The sequence below is a fragment of the Epargyreus clarus genome, unplaced genomic scaffold (assembly GCF_041222505.1).
Source record: "Epargyreus clarus isolate Ecla_fem2 unplaced genomic scaffold, WU_Ecla_fem_2.2 ptg000023l, whole genome shotgun sequence".
NCBI lineage: Eukaryota > Metazoa > Arthropoda > Insecta > Lepidoptera > Hesperiidae > Epargyreus > Epargyreus clarus.
Window position 1 is genome coordinate 15,275,394 of NW_027332230.1, and position 15,149 is coordinate 15,290,542.

At 38.8% G+C, this 15,149-nt stretch overlaps 1 protein-coding gene across 1 annotated transcript in view; it reads left to right on the forward strand.

Annotated features, from left to right (window-relative positions):
* alka (glycine receptor subunit alpha alkaliphile) overlaps positions 1–15,149 on the forward strand; it is a 37,417-nt gene that overhangs the window by 3,442 nt on the left and 18,826 nt on the right. Inside the window, exon 2 of the mRNA XM_073085967.1 lies at positions 4,279–4,384. Coding sequence (XP_072942068.1) covers positions 4,341–4,384 — 44 coding nt within the window. The 5' untranslated portion in view covers positions 4,279–4,340. The remainder of the gene's footprint in view (positions 1–4,278; positions 4,385–15,149) is intronic.

Sequence of the window (15,149 nt, forward strand, 5' to 3'; positions counted from 1 at the left end):
TCTATATATAATATGAGACTAGCAGACGAGCGTGCAGCCCATCTGATGGTGGTGTCTACTGCCTTCCAAGGACATATGTAATCAACCATGATGCGCCGCTACCCCTGAGGACTAAGCTGGAACGCCTCGGAAATGTATATCTCCCTTACCTTCAAACCAGAACACAACAGCGCTTGACACTACTGTTAATAGGCAAAAATAAGTGTGGCGGTGGAAACGCCAAAGTCGAAACACAAAGGGTTCCACCACCTTTAGAAATAGAATGCATTTTTAAATGTATATTCTGTCCATGGGCGGCAGCTACTTACCATCAGTTAGACTGCAAGCTCCGTTGTTACCTCCTTTTTTTTAAAATCTTTTCGTATTTTTTACACCATATCTATGTCTCTCCATTTGCGATTATACAATCACCTGATTAGTGTTCCTGGAGTTCATAACTCAACGAGAACAAACTGGATAAGCAATTGTTTTACCCATATCTGAGGCCCCATTGTCTTCCGTGTAGTTGCGATAAATGTGTACAAAGTGCCATTAATGGTGGACCGTATCCTCCACTATACAGTGGGGTTGACACACATTAGGCCATTTATGTCTGAAGAAATACAACATGTGTCGGATGAAATCATATTTTTCGCGCGGTCGCACTACGAATGATAAAAATACGTTCATAATTGGAATAATTTCTTTGCCACTAAACGTGTGTCCGTGTCAGATATAATAATTACACCAATATAAATAGTTTTAATTACATCTTCATCTTTATCAAAATTTTATTATCCCACTGCTGGACACGTATTTGCTATCAAAATTAAAACGGTTTAGGTTAAGCATCACTAATTAAACGGGGTTCAGTAGACTTTACATATCTTTGAGACCTTTTTTAGAGAATCAACCTTTCCTTACAATGGCTTTTTTCACAGTTGAAGTACCTATTCCGTTTTAGTATCAGTGTCTCTTTTAATTCTCTTATCTAATAATTCCTTTCTAGGAACTTTTGAATTTCCAGGCTCTGGATTTTATCAGGACTTTCAAGTTACGTAAGAAATTCCTGATTTTTCTCGACAAAGTCGTCCAGGTCACAGGAGTTGCTTCGAGAGACATCAAATGATATATGATACAATATTATTACTTTATATTCCAAGCTGATACTTTAGGCACAATGAAATAAATTTAGATTCTGAATTGGTCCCAGAGTGGCTCTATGAAACGGTATTGTTAAGTCCGTTGCGTGTTATTGGATAGTATTCGTCGTGTACAGTTTATCAAGTTTTACACGGAACCCCAAATAATTTGGTATGAAATGTATTTACGCCATGCCTAAGGATTCTAATTAATCCTAGAAATAAATCGGCGGGGTCTAATAAAACGTAGTCTACGTTGCCTATTAATATTTGCAACATCAGAGGATTATTTTATCTTGTATTGCTGGTGAATACCCTTTTGCCTGGCGGATAACCTTTTGCCTTTTGCTTGGACTGTCGTAGATAAACGACAAAAACATATTTTATGAAAAGAGGTTTCAATTACAAACTAAAAATACAGTTTTTAAAATTACATTTTGATATTAAAAATCTTAATATCAAAAAATCTCATTATCTACTATGATGGGAAAGTACCCCGTGTATTTTGGGCGTAATTTTTGTCAAAACAGTAGATTAATATGTCGACCCGAAGTTCCATGATTTGCTATTGTTCAAAAAAGTATCACAAATTTCTGTGTAATGAAAAATATGGAAAAACAAATCGATTTTATTTATTCGTACACAAAGAATTGCATAAATATATAATCCAATCACCTTGCTGCCATACTGCTTAATAATGTATCACTCGAGGTATCGATTACAATAGAATCGATAAGAATGGCCTACTAACCGGCATACTTACTTATTACTAAGAAATCATCAAGTATTTTTCATTAGAATTCAGTCCAATTAAACGGCACGGTTGACCATTTTCTATGTAACTTGTGTGAGCTTGGAGAACTTTAGGCGTATTTTCGTCAAGGTTTAGGGGATAAGTATCCTTTAAGAGGCGAATTTCACAAATGAGACTGTTTTTTTTGGATTCAACAGTTTTAAACCGTTCGTTCACTGCTAAGGTACATGAATTACGGTTTACTTCAAAGGCACCACTGCCATATCTACTTCTGTGTTAAGTTCTGTTCTAATTTGATGGTTGTTGATGATGATGATGGTTGTGTTGAAAGATACACTAAATCTGAGTATTCCTTAGTCTATAACATATCTATGAGCGACGTCAGATAGTTATAGTATCTACTGCAATTGTACAAATTTCTGCAGCGCTTAATACTGCTGTTATTAGGCAGAAATAGGTGTGGTGGTGGTGCCACCAGAATCAAACCTCAGAGGATCTAACACCTTTTATGCTCATTTGCTTGCGATTTTCTAGTGCCAAATTTATAAGTAGTCCACAATATGTTACTCTGTCGCCTAAGGACATCTGTCGCAGTCATCGATGACTAAACTAGTGAATACAAACTAGTTATTACGTTATTAGTCACTGTTATTGAAACTTGTTTTCATTAAATGTAAGGTTGCTAAGCAACGTTCAATAATACTGAAACAAAGGAATGTTCGCTGAAATAATACAAGTTCTATTGTATTGTTACAATGACTCGAGGTTCTCTAGGGTCATTCTACATCGGTGTATGTTTCTGGTGAGTTTTATCTGCTTAATGTGAACCATACTGGTTCGATAAATATTGAGTACCAGGTTAGATCTCCGACAGATATCTAAATGATAAATTTAGATTTCTGTTCTAGGTGTTTGTGTAGGTTGTCCCTGTAGTTCCGGGACCAGAATAGGGCTACGGTATCCCCTGCCTGTCGTAAGAGGCAACTAAAAGGGAATTACGGGGTTGCGGGCGGCAAGAGAGGGAGCTCAAACCGTCCAGCATGCGACCCCGGGAAGGACAGTATATCATGTTATCACCAGGGGTCTGTGAGAGCGTAAATTACTTTACTCGCGTTAGAAGGACACCGGTTGTGTTCCGTTGGAGACCCCGGAGTTCTCCACCAAACGCCGAGGACGGCCACCGGGGAGGTTAAGTTAAGTTAAGTGCGGTATAAGTCCCACATAACCGGGCGTTGGTCCAACGGTCTCGGGTACCTTTAGAAGGTTTCCCCATCATCAACAAAAAAAAAGGCTTTTGTGTAGGTATTCATCGATGTCTGTGTCCATGTTACCTACGGCACGGGGAATACTGTTGGGCTGAGAGTATAGAAAATAAAAACGTATTAAATAATTTCTTATTTTCATTTCAAAACTTTCAAATTTTAGGTAAATTTGTTGGGAATCGGCTAGATTGGATTTTGAAATAAAGCGCTAAATCTAGCGATCTTAATCTAGTTTAAGCAATCTTAAATTTAAATTCTAAACCATTTTCAACGAAACCAATCCACAGATTGAAGACAGAAAATCTTCACGAGTTGCTTTAGGTGATTCGATTACTTTGTGGAAATTAGCTTCTGTTTAGTAAAAAAAAACTGAATGATTAAAATACTAAATCTATTTAACAAAGTTAAATAAGATGTATTTATAAGAATAACAAAATTCAAAATATATTTAGTTAGTAACTTTAGCTCAGGAATTTATTAATAAAAAGTTATTTAGTGTAAACGTTATATTTCTATTTCATAAAAACGTGTATATGACTGAAGTTTCGTACTCCTATGCCTCAATAGTGATTCGGCCTTAAAACGGCCACAAAAGTTAATAGAGACACAAAGATATTCAATTACATATCAATATCCCGGAAATGGTGAGGAAAACTGTCATCCACAAAGTATTTCCAATTTGATATAAGTTGTTCTGAAATAATATTAGCTGTCAATAATAATGGTGTGTGTGAAGTGGGATGAAGGTCCGCTATATAGCATTATATATTAAATCGCTGTGATAACTAATGTTGTAACACACCCTTCAAGGGCAACGCATTCATAGTCAACTGTATGTTGACGTGATACTTATAGGAATAACAAATGAGTTTTACCAATGGTAAGTGGCTATTGCGGCCCATGGACACTTGTCAAACCCAGATAAAATTAGCTGTAGATCTACCGCTACTATTGAGGACTAAACTGGAACGCCTCGGAAAAGTATATTTCCCTTACCACAACTCAGCAGCGCTTAACACTGCTGTTGTTAGCCAGAAATGGGTTCGGCGGTGGTGTCACCAGAGTCGAATCACAAAGGGTTCTACATGCAAGCTTTTATGTATCTATATCATAAGTTAACATAGATAAACTTTCTTTTCAGATAACCGATCGGCTCTGTAATGTTTGCGTTCGTACGCCCCGCGTCACCCCCTGTCCCCGAAAATGGTATCCTGCACTTGGCGCACCATTTTCTTCTTTTTGATATGGTAAGTGTCCTTAAGGAATATCAAAATCCATCTACCGCCCTTGTCAGCATCATGTGTTTTGTTAACTTAAGGTCTAAGGCCTGAAATATATCTTAGTATGTTACCATACTTATATACGGACGATTTATAGAATAGTTTCAAAGCGATTTAACTTTTTGTAGTGTGAGTAGGTACGGATGTTATGAAATGTTAATTATAATATTTCTATCGAAGATAATAGCGAATTTAACACTTACTTTATACTAATTATCCAATTTTAATTTTTGGTAGGTAACATTTGGATAGATCCGATGTTAATATCCGGCGTTAATAAACGAACCTGCGTTGTTAATAATCAATCTGTCTAAATTCAAAATATACCAAACATCGATATTTAACAATTACTTCATACTAGAATTTATCAAATTTCTTATTTGTTTTTTAAAGCATATAAAATGAAAATGTTGTTCGATGACTGACACATTACCACTCTTGAGGACTTAACCAAAATTCTTAACTGGCATACCTGTTTACCGCGCCCTTCGCAGAACATAACGAAGTACAATTTGACATGATTATAATTCTGATAACGAGTCCAGGTTCACCTTGACCTTACTTCAGGCAAGTGTCCACAAAGTGTCTAATTAATTGCTCTATGTTACAGGTATAGCGTGATTTATTTAATTAAGACATTGTAACACTTTTTATAGAAATACAAATTCGAGTGGTTAGAATAAAAATATAATTAAGTTGAATTAATTTTATGTAACCCAAAATGACGTAAGCACTCAGCATATTGATATAAACATTCGACCTCACGCTGAGGTTCCAAGTTTTGAGTCCCAGGAAAGCCCATTTAATTAAAAATTATGTACATAAGTAGAAATTAGAATTTAACAGTAATTATAACTTTGACGGTAAAGGAAAGTTCTTGAACGCCTGACTGTTTTTTAAAACAAAGTTGTTAGTTGTTGGTGTGCGAACTTCCCGCTTGGTCATATGTTTTAAATTTCAAATATGTTTGAACTAACTACTAACTAGGAACTAAAGTTCCTCACACCAAACTTTGAAATCATAATTCAGCTACTGGCTATTTGAAATCATATTTCAGGCACTGATTTAAGGCCGAAATAGATGTGGCGATGGTACCTCTGGAGACGAACTACTTAGAGTTCTACCACCATTCAATCGGTGGACTTGTTCCAGTTGATGAACTGGAACCTTATCCTTTCTAAGAGGAGTCCCGTGCTCGGCATTAGAACTGTAAACAGTACCCTTACCATGAGTTTTTACGTTTTGACAAATATGACTGTTTTCGTATTTGTTTACGTACTTGCCCATACAATTTCCAATCAGCGCCCCTAGCGGAATATATCAGAACTTAGAAATTGTATGTGCCAATACGTCAACAAATACCAAAACAGTCATATTTGTTGAAACGTAAAATCTCATGGTAAGGGTTACAGTTAATAGATATATGTTTTTCACTCAGATTTTATAGAACAAGTGAGATACGAAAATACCTAACATTTTTGATTGCAATCTTTATTGACTCAAATGATACCTAGTTTCACCGACTTACGTACATTTATTAGCATAAATTGATGCCCAGTAACCGTCGAACCTAATCTTAACGGTCTCCTTGAACTTTGATCACTAGCAATATTAAATGCTGGATATCTAGATCCAACACGCAACTTTCCACTGAATTTTGTCTTGTTTAGAACTACTTGTAGGTATCTGCCTTATTTCTAAATCCATATTCAAGCTATTGTTTTATAGATTTTATTTTTAGCATAAATAATATATAGACCTTTTTACTTAACAGCGGAGGGTAAAGATTTTCGGGCGTATGTCTAATTTTTTGGCCCTCTTAAACCAACCTTATGGATTTAAAGGACCAACGACTTAATGGGTTTAAACATAAGAATTTGGAAGTATACATAGTAGGCATAGATTATATTTGTAAAGAATCTGTTCTTTTATCCGACCTCGATCTACGGGAGTAATGTGGTCACAACTGAATGAGGTCTGTAATATACCATCACTCTACCACGCTCCTCTAACACGGATTAGTGGAGGAAGGTACGAATTAAGAGAACCCTTATTTTAAACCGCCCATAATACCTTCGACAAGAATTAATCACTGTTATCTATATAATGTAAACCAGAGATAAGCTTAAATAATGTGATTTATTAAAAGTTTTAGAGAATTTGAAGAAGCTTAGTAAAATATCTGTCGACAAAGATAAAATGATTTAATTATTTGTCGAGAAACTATATAACAAGCTAAATTATATTAAAAAGCTTAAATTTATGGAGTAAAATGTAATAGAAAGAATGTGGAAGATAGTAGAAACCTCTGGTTCGGCCCCGGCGGCACCACCCTTGGCGGTGGTCTACCTACGAGTATTTCTGCCTAATGATAGCAGTGGGAAGCGCTACTGTGTTCTAGTCTGAAAGGTCCACACCTCGTAAAAATAATATGTATCCCTTAGTAGACATATTTTTCCATTGCCATTCCAGCTTAGACCTCAGGAGTAGCGGCGTATCTGTGGCCGACCTCTGGTAGGAATAAAATCATCTGGAATTGATCAGAATGTTTAAGGGTGGTAGTAGCCTTTTATGATCAAATGGAGTGCATTCTCATCTGCTACTCCTATAATATAAAAAAATCAGTAATGTGTTCACTGTAAAATACGACGTTCGTATTGCGATTTATTAATTCCGACGTAGTATTAACTGCAAGTTAATTTAACAATAGTAATGATATTCAAAAACACATAACTAATAAAAATAAAAGACTAAAAATATTCAAAAAGTGTTCAAATTGGTCCAAGGCTTGCGACAAGGTTTATCGATTTTAAAGTAGTAGAACCTTTCGTGGCCAACCCCATAGACACTGCTACACTCATTTTAGGGTTATAACAATAGTAACGAGGATGACTGTGTTCTTCTTTAGGGACACTAACAAGAAGTTCCAACTTAGTCCTTAGTGCAACACTTCTCTTGCCGAGTTCAGATACTCTCTCCTGTTTGGGACTCAGACTATGCAGACTCTAGTCCTATTTGGGGCAGGCCTATATGGGAAGCAGTTACCACTAAGTTCCATACCTTCAAATCCATAACTCTTTACTATTTCAATTTCATTACAAAAAACTTGTAAACCTCCACAAAAATATCAAGATTAAACTAAAAATGTCACATAGAATTAAATTCGTTTGTGTTAAAACTAACGGCAATCTTGACTTTCCCGTGCCCTTTGCGCTTCCGCGCAAGGTAAAGGCCACGCTAATGAATCAGCCGATAAGCCAGATAAGCCACTTGCACGGTCAGGTGATAAGATTGAATGATCTTTTTAGTGTTTGCGCTTTGACAGAAATACTGTTTTACAAAGTCTATAAACAGTTTTAGAAGCGTTTGTGTTTTAGAAGCTAACAGCGGTATATAACGTTTTATTGAAAAGTTAAATGCTATAAAGCTTTTGTAAAAGCTTTATAGTTTATAGTCCCCGCCAAACTGCTAGTCCGCTCTGACGTTGTTGCGAGCAGTGTTGTCATACAATTTGCTAGGGCGACGCGATTCATTTCTATATTCAGAGCGGACTAGCAGTTTTACGCTAACTATACAAGCATCACACTTATTTCTAGCGTGAAGCAGTTCTTACGTTTGGGTCGATGGTTCTGAATTGACTTACGTATGAGGCGAACATCATAGTCCTCAGGGATAGCAATGCATCTGTAATCGACCTCAGGTTCTATATGTAGGTTTTTTTTTATAACATAGGAGTAGCAGACGAGCATGCAGTCCACCTGATGGTAAGTGGGTCCTGCCGCCCGTGGACATGAGTATCAACCCCAAATAGGATGAGATATTCCTACCTGAGGTGACCACAGATGCGCCGCTACTCAAATAAAATAAAACTTTCTAATCCACATGATATTGTTAATGATTAATTATCACCCGAATTATAAAATGCCAAATTTTACACTTACATCACATTAGAAGTTCATGTTTCGTAGATGGACACATGTATACACAAAATCCGTCGATCAATATATGGATCGTACCCGAACTATTTGTGTGGATCCGCCACGTAAGCAAAATTACACCTTACTGTCTTAAGGATCTTATCTTTCTTTGTGGTTCAACTCGGGACGCACCACCATATCAATTTCTACCTAATAGCAGTAGTCTCCAGACTCCGGCTCGAAGGTGTGGTAAGGGCGTTTCAACTTCGTCTCAGGGGTATCAACGCTTCTGAGACCGATCTCAGTTAGGGCTCTAATCTATTTTGGACTGATTGCAAACAACTCAATTTTAAAAAAAATAACTATATTTTATAATCAAAATTTATCATAATTTACATCAAATTTTCGCTAACTTCTCTAATTGAGGTTGTTAATTGATCTTAAAAATTAACGAGGATATTTACATCCAGTTAGAAACTCCCCCAGAGCAGTAGTTAAGTTTAATAGCCCATAAAAATTAAACATCTATTAGAGGATGGTAAAACGCTGCCATAAGCTTAACAAGCCATTAAAAGATTTGATAAATTGATTTACTAACAAGGCAGAGTAATATCGCCTCTTAGGGGCCTATTTTTAGTTTATCATAACAAAGTAACTGTGCTGCAGTATTGCCTTAAACGTTGTTGACAAACTCACGCGCCTTTCATGCAATAAAGGTATTTATGTCTACAAAGACTTTTTATAATATAGAAGTAGAAGACGACCCCAGATACGATAAGATATTTCTACCTGAGGTCGGCCACAGATGCGCCGCTACCCCTGAGGACTAAGCTGGAACGCCACGGAAAAGTATATCTCCCTTACCACACCCTTCAAACCGGAACAGGTTTGTTATTAGGTAGAAATACGTGTGGCGGTGGTGCTGCCGGAGTCGAACCACAAAGAGTTCTACCACCTTAAAATCTATAAAGAGTGAGTTCAACAGACTCGGGTTGTGGCAGACAAAATCATTTTTTTTTATAAATCATTTTGAGAGACACGGCTATGTATTTTTTTTTAAATAGAAGTTGCAGACGAGCATGCAGTCAAACTTATGGTAAGTGGTGCCGCCCATGTGGAATCAACCCCAGATAAGATTAGATTACTACTTACTAAACATTAATTAGGTCATTATAGGAGTATTAAACACGAAAATACGTATTACGTATACGTAAATACGTATTTCAACGCAAATGTATAAACGCTTGGAATTAGTCTGCGAACATTTCGTCCTTGACCAGGGGAACCGATTAGCCACAAATGATTAAGTTCAGTACTAAGCTACGAGGACACTAGTAGGGTTATGCTAAATATAGCCTGGTTATAATCGATGGGGTCGCCTTGGCCTGGAAACTGGCCACACGTCATTAAAACGTATATAGCTTTAATAAATAAAGTGCTTGCTGATGAGCTTTGGGACTATAATCTATCTATGGTTGCTTAAATTTTAGTGGATTTTCTCGTGCTAATTTTGAAGTGAAAACTTCTAAAGCGGCGTTGTGCACTTTTTGTGATGGGTAAAAATTGTTTAAACTCGCGTCAGGACACGTGGCCTGATCGAAAATTCGTAAGACGTCAAAGCATACTGCAAAAGTCAAGATGTCATCCGGTGTCAGCATAGAAAAAATATGTCAATGGGTGTCAGTTTCATTTTTATTTATTACATTTTATTATTCTGGATTTCGAAAGTGTTTACTTCTGCCGGCACTCCCGGAGTGCAACCCGTTGATTTTCTTTTGTGTGTTAGCATAGTAAGAGCTCACCGCCCATGGCCATTTGTAACTTATTACATATAGAACAGGGTTCTTCCTGAGGCCGATTACAGTTGCGTTGCTATCGCTGAGGATTAAAGTGATCGCCTCAATTCAACCAATTCAATTAAGTCAATCGGCATTCATAACCATCTACTGAAACGTAAGAACTGCTTCATGCTAGAAATAAGTGTGGCGATATTACCACCCTTGAGCGCTATTAAGACTTGATATAAAGCGCCTCAAAGAAATATGCCTTCAATCCAGAACACAACAGCCCGTTTTCGACAACACATTAGGTACTATGTCACCGCTTAGCACGGGTCGCCTCGCACAATGAGAGGGATTTAGGCAAGTCTACAGCGCTAAGTGTTAAATGGTAGATTCCACACATCCTTTTAACCTTTTTTAAGAACTCTGAGGCGTGTAAGTTTCCTCGTAATTATTTCATCTCACACATAATTTGGTAGAGCTCTGACTCACCTTCCTGGGATTCGAACCGAGAACCTTGTGATTAGGAAGCTAAGACTAACCTACCTTAAATGACGGGAACTACAAACATGAAATGTATTTATTCGTCAGACGTCCTATACAAAGTCTAAAATTGATTCGTTCGTCGCTTAGGAAATTGAACGCCCCATTCAATTATGTTCCTCGATATATGCCTTTCATACTGTAAATACATGATACGAGTAGCAGTTAGTCATCATCATCATCATCAACCCCTTATCGTTCCACTGCTGGGCACGGGTCTCCTCTCATAATGAGAAGGATTAGGCCATAGTCCACCGCGTGGGCCAAGTGCGTATTGGTAGATTTCACATACCTTTGAGATTTTTTAAGATCTCTCGGGTATGCAGGTTTCCTCACGATGTTTTCCTTCACCGTTTTAGCAAGTGATAATTAAGTTCTAATACGCACATAATTTCGAAAAATCAGAAGTGGCTGCCTGGGATTTCAACCTCTGACCACTGGATCGAGAAGCCGAGTTTCTTAACCACTAGGCTATAATAGGCTAAGGCTACGTCATATAACTCCATCTGCAGATATGATGAAACGTATTTATTAGTCAGACGTCGTATACAAAGTCACTCCCCCTCTCACGCGTCCCGACGGCAGCATAGCCTTCGAAGACGCTGAGAAGGCCGAATGCTTCGCAGATAGCATCGCTGCGCAGTGCTCCCCCAGCACTCAACCATGCGACCCTATCCACATTCACAAGGTGGAGGAGGAGGTCCTTAAAAAGATCTCTCTCCCTGTCACCTCTGCTCCCATTAAAATCACTACAGACGAGGTCCGGACCGTCATCCGCGGTTTGAAACCTCGTAAAGCCCCAGGTCCGGATGGTATCTCCAACCTGGCGCTCAAACACTTCCCCGAGCAGGCACTGACCCTTCTGGTCATTATCTTCAATGCCTGCCTCGATCTCAGCTTCTTTCCAACAGCCTGGAAGACAGCAACAGTTATCGGTATTCCCAAGCCTGGGAAACCGAAACAAATTCCCTCCAACCACCGCCCCATTAGCCTCCTCAATGCAATGGGCAAGGTTTTCGAACGGGTGATCCTCGTTCACATAAGAGGGCACCTCTTCCCAATAGATGCTCCCCCACTCATCATTCCTCACCAATTTGGCTTTCGCCTCCAGCACTCGTGCCCCCAACAAGTCCACCGCATTGTCGAGTACATCACAAGCGGGTTTTATCCAAGACGTAACAAGACACTAGCAGTCTTCTTCGACGTCGCCAAGGCTTTTGACAAAGTCTGGCATGGAGGACTGGTATACAAGCTATACCATTCTGGTCTTCCTGATCGCCTAGTCCGCATCGTGGCTTCCTACCTTCAGGACAGAACCTTCCGCTACAGGCACGAAGGTATCCTCTCTCCCCCACGCCCCGTAACAGCCGGAGTCCCTCAAGGCTCAGTGCTCGCTCCTACATTATTCATATCGTACTCCAACGATATTCCTATCCCCAAAAATGGGGTGCAGCTCTCACTCTTCGCCGATGACACCGCCCTTTACATCCAAGGGCAAAAGGAGTCATCTGTCCTCGCCAAACTCCAACGCTCGGTCAACGAGTTAGGAGATTGGTTTAGGAAATGGCGCATCGAAGTCAATGCGGAGAAAAGCTCCGCAATGCGCTTCGACCACAAACGCAGGCGCTTAAACAACCTGCCCTCCGTCAAATTACTTGGGGCCCCCATTCCATGGAGGCCCACAGTAAAATACCTAGGAGTTACCCTTGACCCGGGCCTCACCTTTAGACCCCACGTCTCTAAGGTCACCCATACCGCCCGCTCTTACATGAGCCGCCTCAACGCCATGATTGGCAGACACAGCAAGATGTCAGCCAGGAATAAGCGAACGCTGTATAAGGTTTGCATTCGACCGGTGTTAACATACGCCTCTCCAGTCTTCGCTCACGCGAATCCCACCATCCTAGACAAACTCCAGGTCATACAAAATCTCTTTTGTCGTCGGGCACTTAATGCCCCCTGGTATGTCAGAAACGCTGACCTCCACCGCGACCTGGAGCTCGCTCCAATACAACAAGTCCTCAGACAATTCTCTGAAGCGTTCTTCGACCGCTCAGAAAACCATTCCAACCCCTTAATCAAGGGTGCAGCGGACTATGCTGCCCCTCTTCCTACCCGTTACAATTGCCGTCGGCCAAGAAATATCTTGACCGACGCTCCTAACAAACTCTCCACCGATGTGGAGAATCTTCTGGCCGCCCACAGGGGCGTACAACTCTCCATAGAGAATCGTCTTCCCGACGATTCTAATCTTATTCATGATACGTTGACACCTTCAGTGTCATCTATCCAGCGGTAGCTCTCTAGGAAGCGCCGCTAGCGCCTCTCGCTCCGCAAACGAGAGGTCGCTATCCGATATCGGCTGTACGGTCCCCTTGGACGAATGCCTTAAAGGAGTTTTTAGTGGGATGGTCCTCCCTTCAGGAGGACCTTTCATTCAGCCCCACACGACGCAGGCACCGGCCGTCGCGGCCTGTAAGTGCTTGGACGCATTTTTTCCTCCTCCCTCTCCGTAGAGGGTCAGCCCTTTTTCCACCTAATATCCGGGCGCCAAAAAAAAAAAAAAAAAAAATATACAAAGTCTAAAATTGATCCGATCGTCGCTTAGGAAATTAGAACGCCTATTCAATCGTGTTCCTCGATATAATTATGCCTTTCATACTATAAATACATGACAGCATACATACATACATACTAATTTACTAATTGCTGCTATTAGTACTAATTGCAGTCACGGTAAGTGACTGTGGTGTACTCAGAATCACACAGACTTCTACTAACATATAACTACATTCTGAAAGACATCAGTCTTTTTGTATCATAGAAGTAAGGGCTATTCTATGAAACTGTAAATCAATAAAAACACATAAAACAAAACATGCCAGATATTAAAAACACAAAAAAAGACAAGATAAAGTATTCCAACTTTAAAATGCAATCTTATATATAAAATTCTCGTGTCACAATGTTACTTACCGTACTCCTCCGAAACGGTTTTACCGATTTTCACCAAATTTTATATGCATATTCAGTAGGTCTAAGAATTGGCTACTATCTATTTTTCATACCCCTAAGTGGTAAGGGTTGTTCACCCCTAACATTTTCTTATCTATACGGCAACACAACATTTTCCGGGTCAGCTACTATTTATATTATTAAAATAATAGACTCTAAATTGTTCATATAGCAACAGTTTTTAACTTATGCTTTTAATGTTGTTAGTTTGCATTTACCGTTGTATTTATAGTTCAGCTAGGTTAGTTCAGTTAGTAGATCATATTGTAATATTGCGTTATAGCACACTTATAACGATCGATCGATTTGCTAATTTTTATGTTCAGACCTTAAAACGTAGGTGCATTTTAAGTAAAAATGCAGGTGTATTTAGGGTTCCGTACCCAAAAGGTAAAAACGGAACCCTATTACAATGATTCCGCTATCTGTCCATCTGTCACAGGGCTCATCTCTTCAACCGCAATAGATATTTTAAAGTAATTATTTAAAAAACTGACTTCTTAAAAATAATTTGAAAAGGAAATAATGAAGCGTCTGTCATTTACCACAAGACAAATTTTAGAACACCTCATATGTTAAAATCCATCAATTCGTTTGGGCTATCGGGCGTACCAAAGAACGAACCACATATGTATGTATATACGCTCTAAAAACATTACCCATCATAGGCGGGTAAATTAGCTGTAATCACCTTGTAATAAGCCTCATGTAGTTCACTTCATATTATCGTTCTACATTAAATCTCTATAAACCACTCATGACCCATTTCACGGTGATTGTATTATAAAGTACCTACATACTTTTGATCATCGAAAGTATAATTTATATGAAAGTTTTTTTACGATAATCATAAAAATATAATTCAGCTCAGACAGGTAAAACGTTCCATGGAAATTAACAGACAACGACACGACACGGAATTGTACATTAAACACGCCACACTACGGAAAGTAGGGTGATTGTAAAACGTATTATGTTTGAGACAGACCTAAACATATTCTGGTCTCGGGCTACTTTTGTGCTAACACTACAAGTCCATAGTTAGTTAGTGTACACATTGTACTTTCTAATGGTGAGTATTCCGTACAAATGTTTGAATGTGATAATGTCTGCCGTCTGCTTTACCACGCTTTTAAAAATAGTAGCGCTTAACACTTCTGTTATAAGAAAGAAACAGGCATAAACATATTATTATAATCGTCAACCCACTATTAACCCACTGCTTGGCACGAGGATACTCTCAGAGTGAAAAAAATCACAATTCACTCCCTTAAGAACTGATTTAATAACCCTCAGGTATGTAGGTTTCCTTGCTATTGCTTCTTTACCTCTAGTTAAAAAATTAGAAGCGCGTGCTTGGGATCCAAATCCCAGGCTCTCCATTTAAATTTCATACACTAACCTTATCACTGCTGAAACATATAAAATACCTAAACATATATAAATTATAATTCCCAACAATTTCTTTCAATTAAT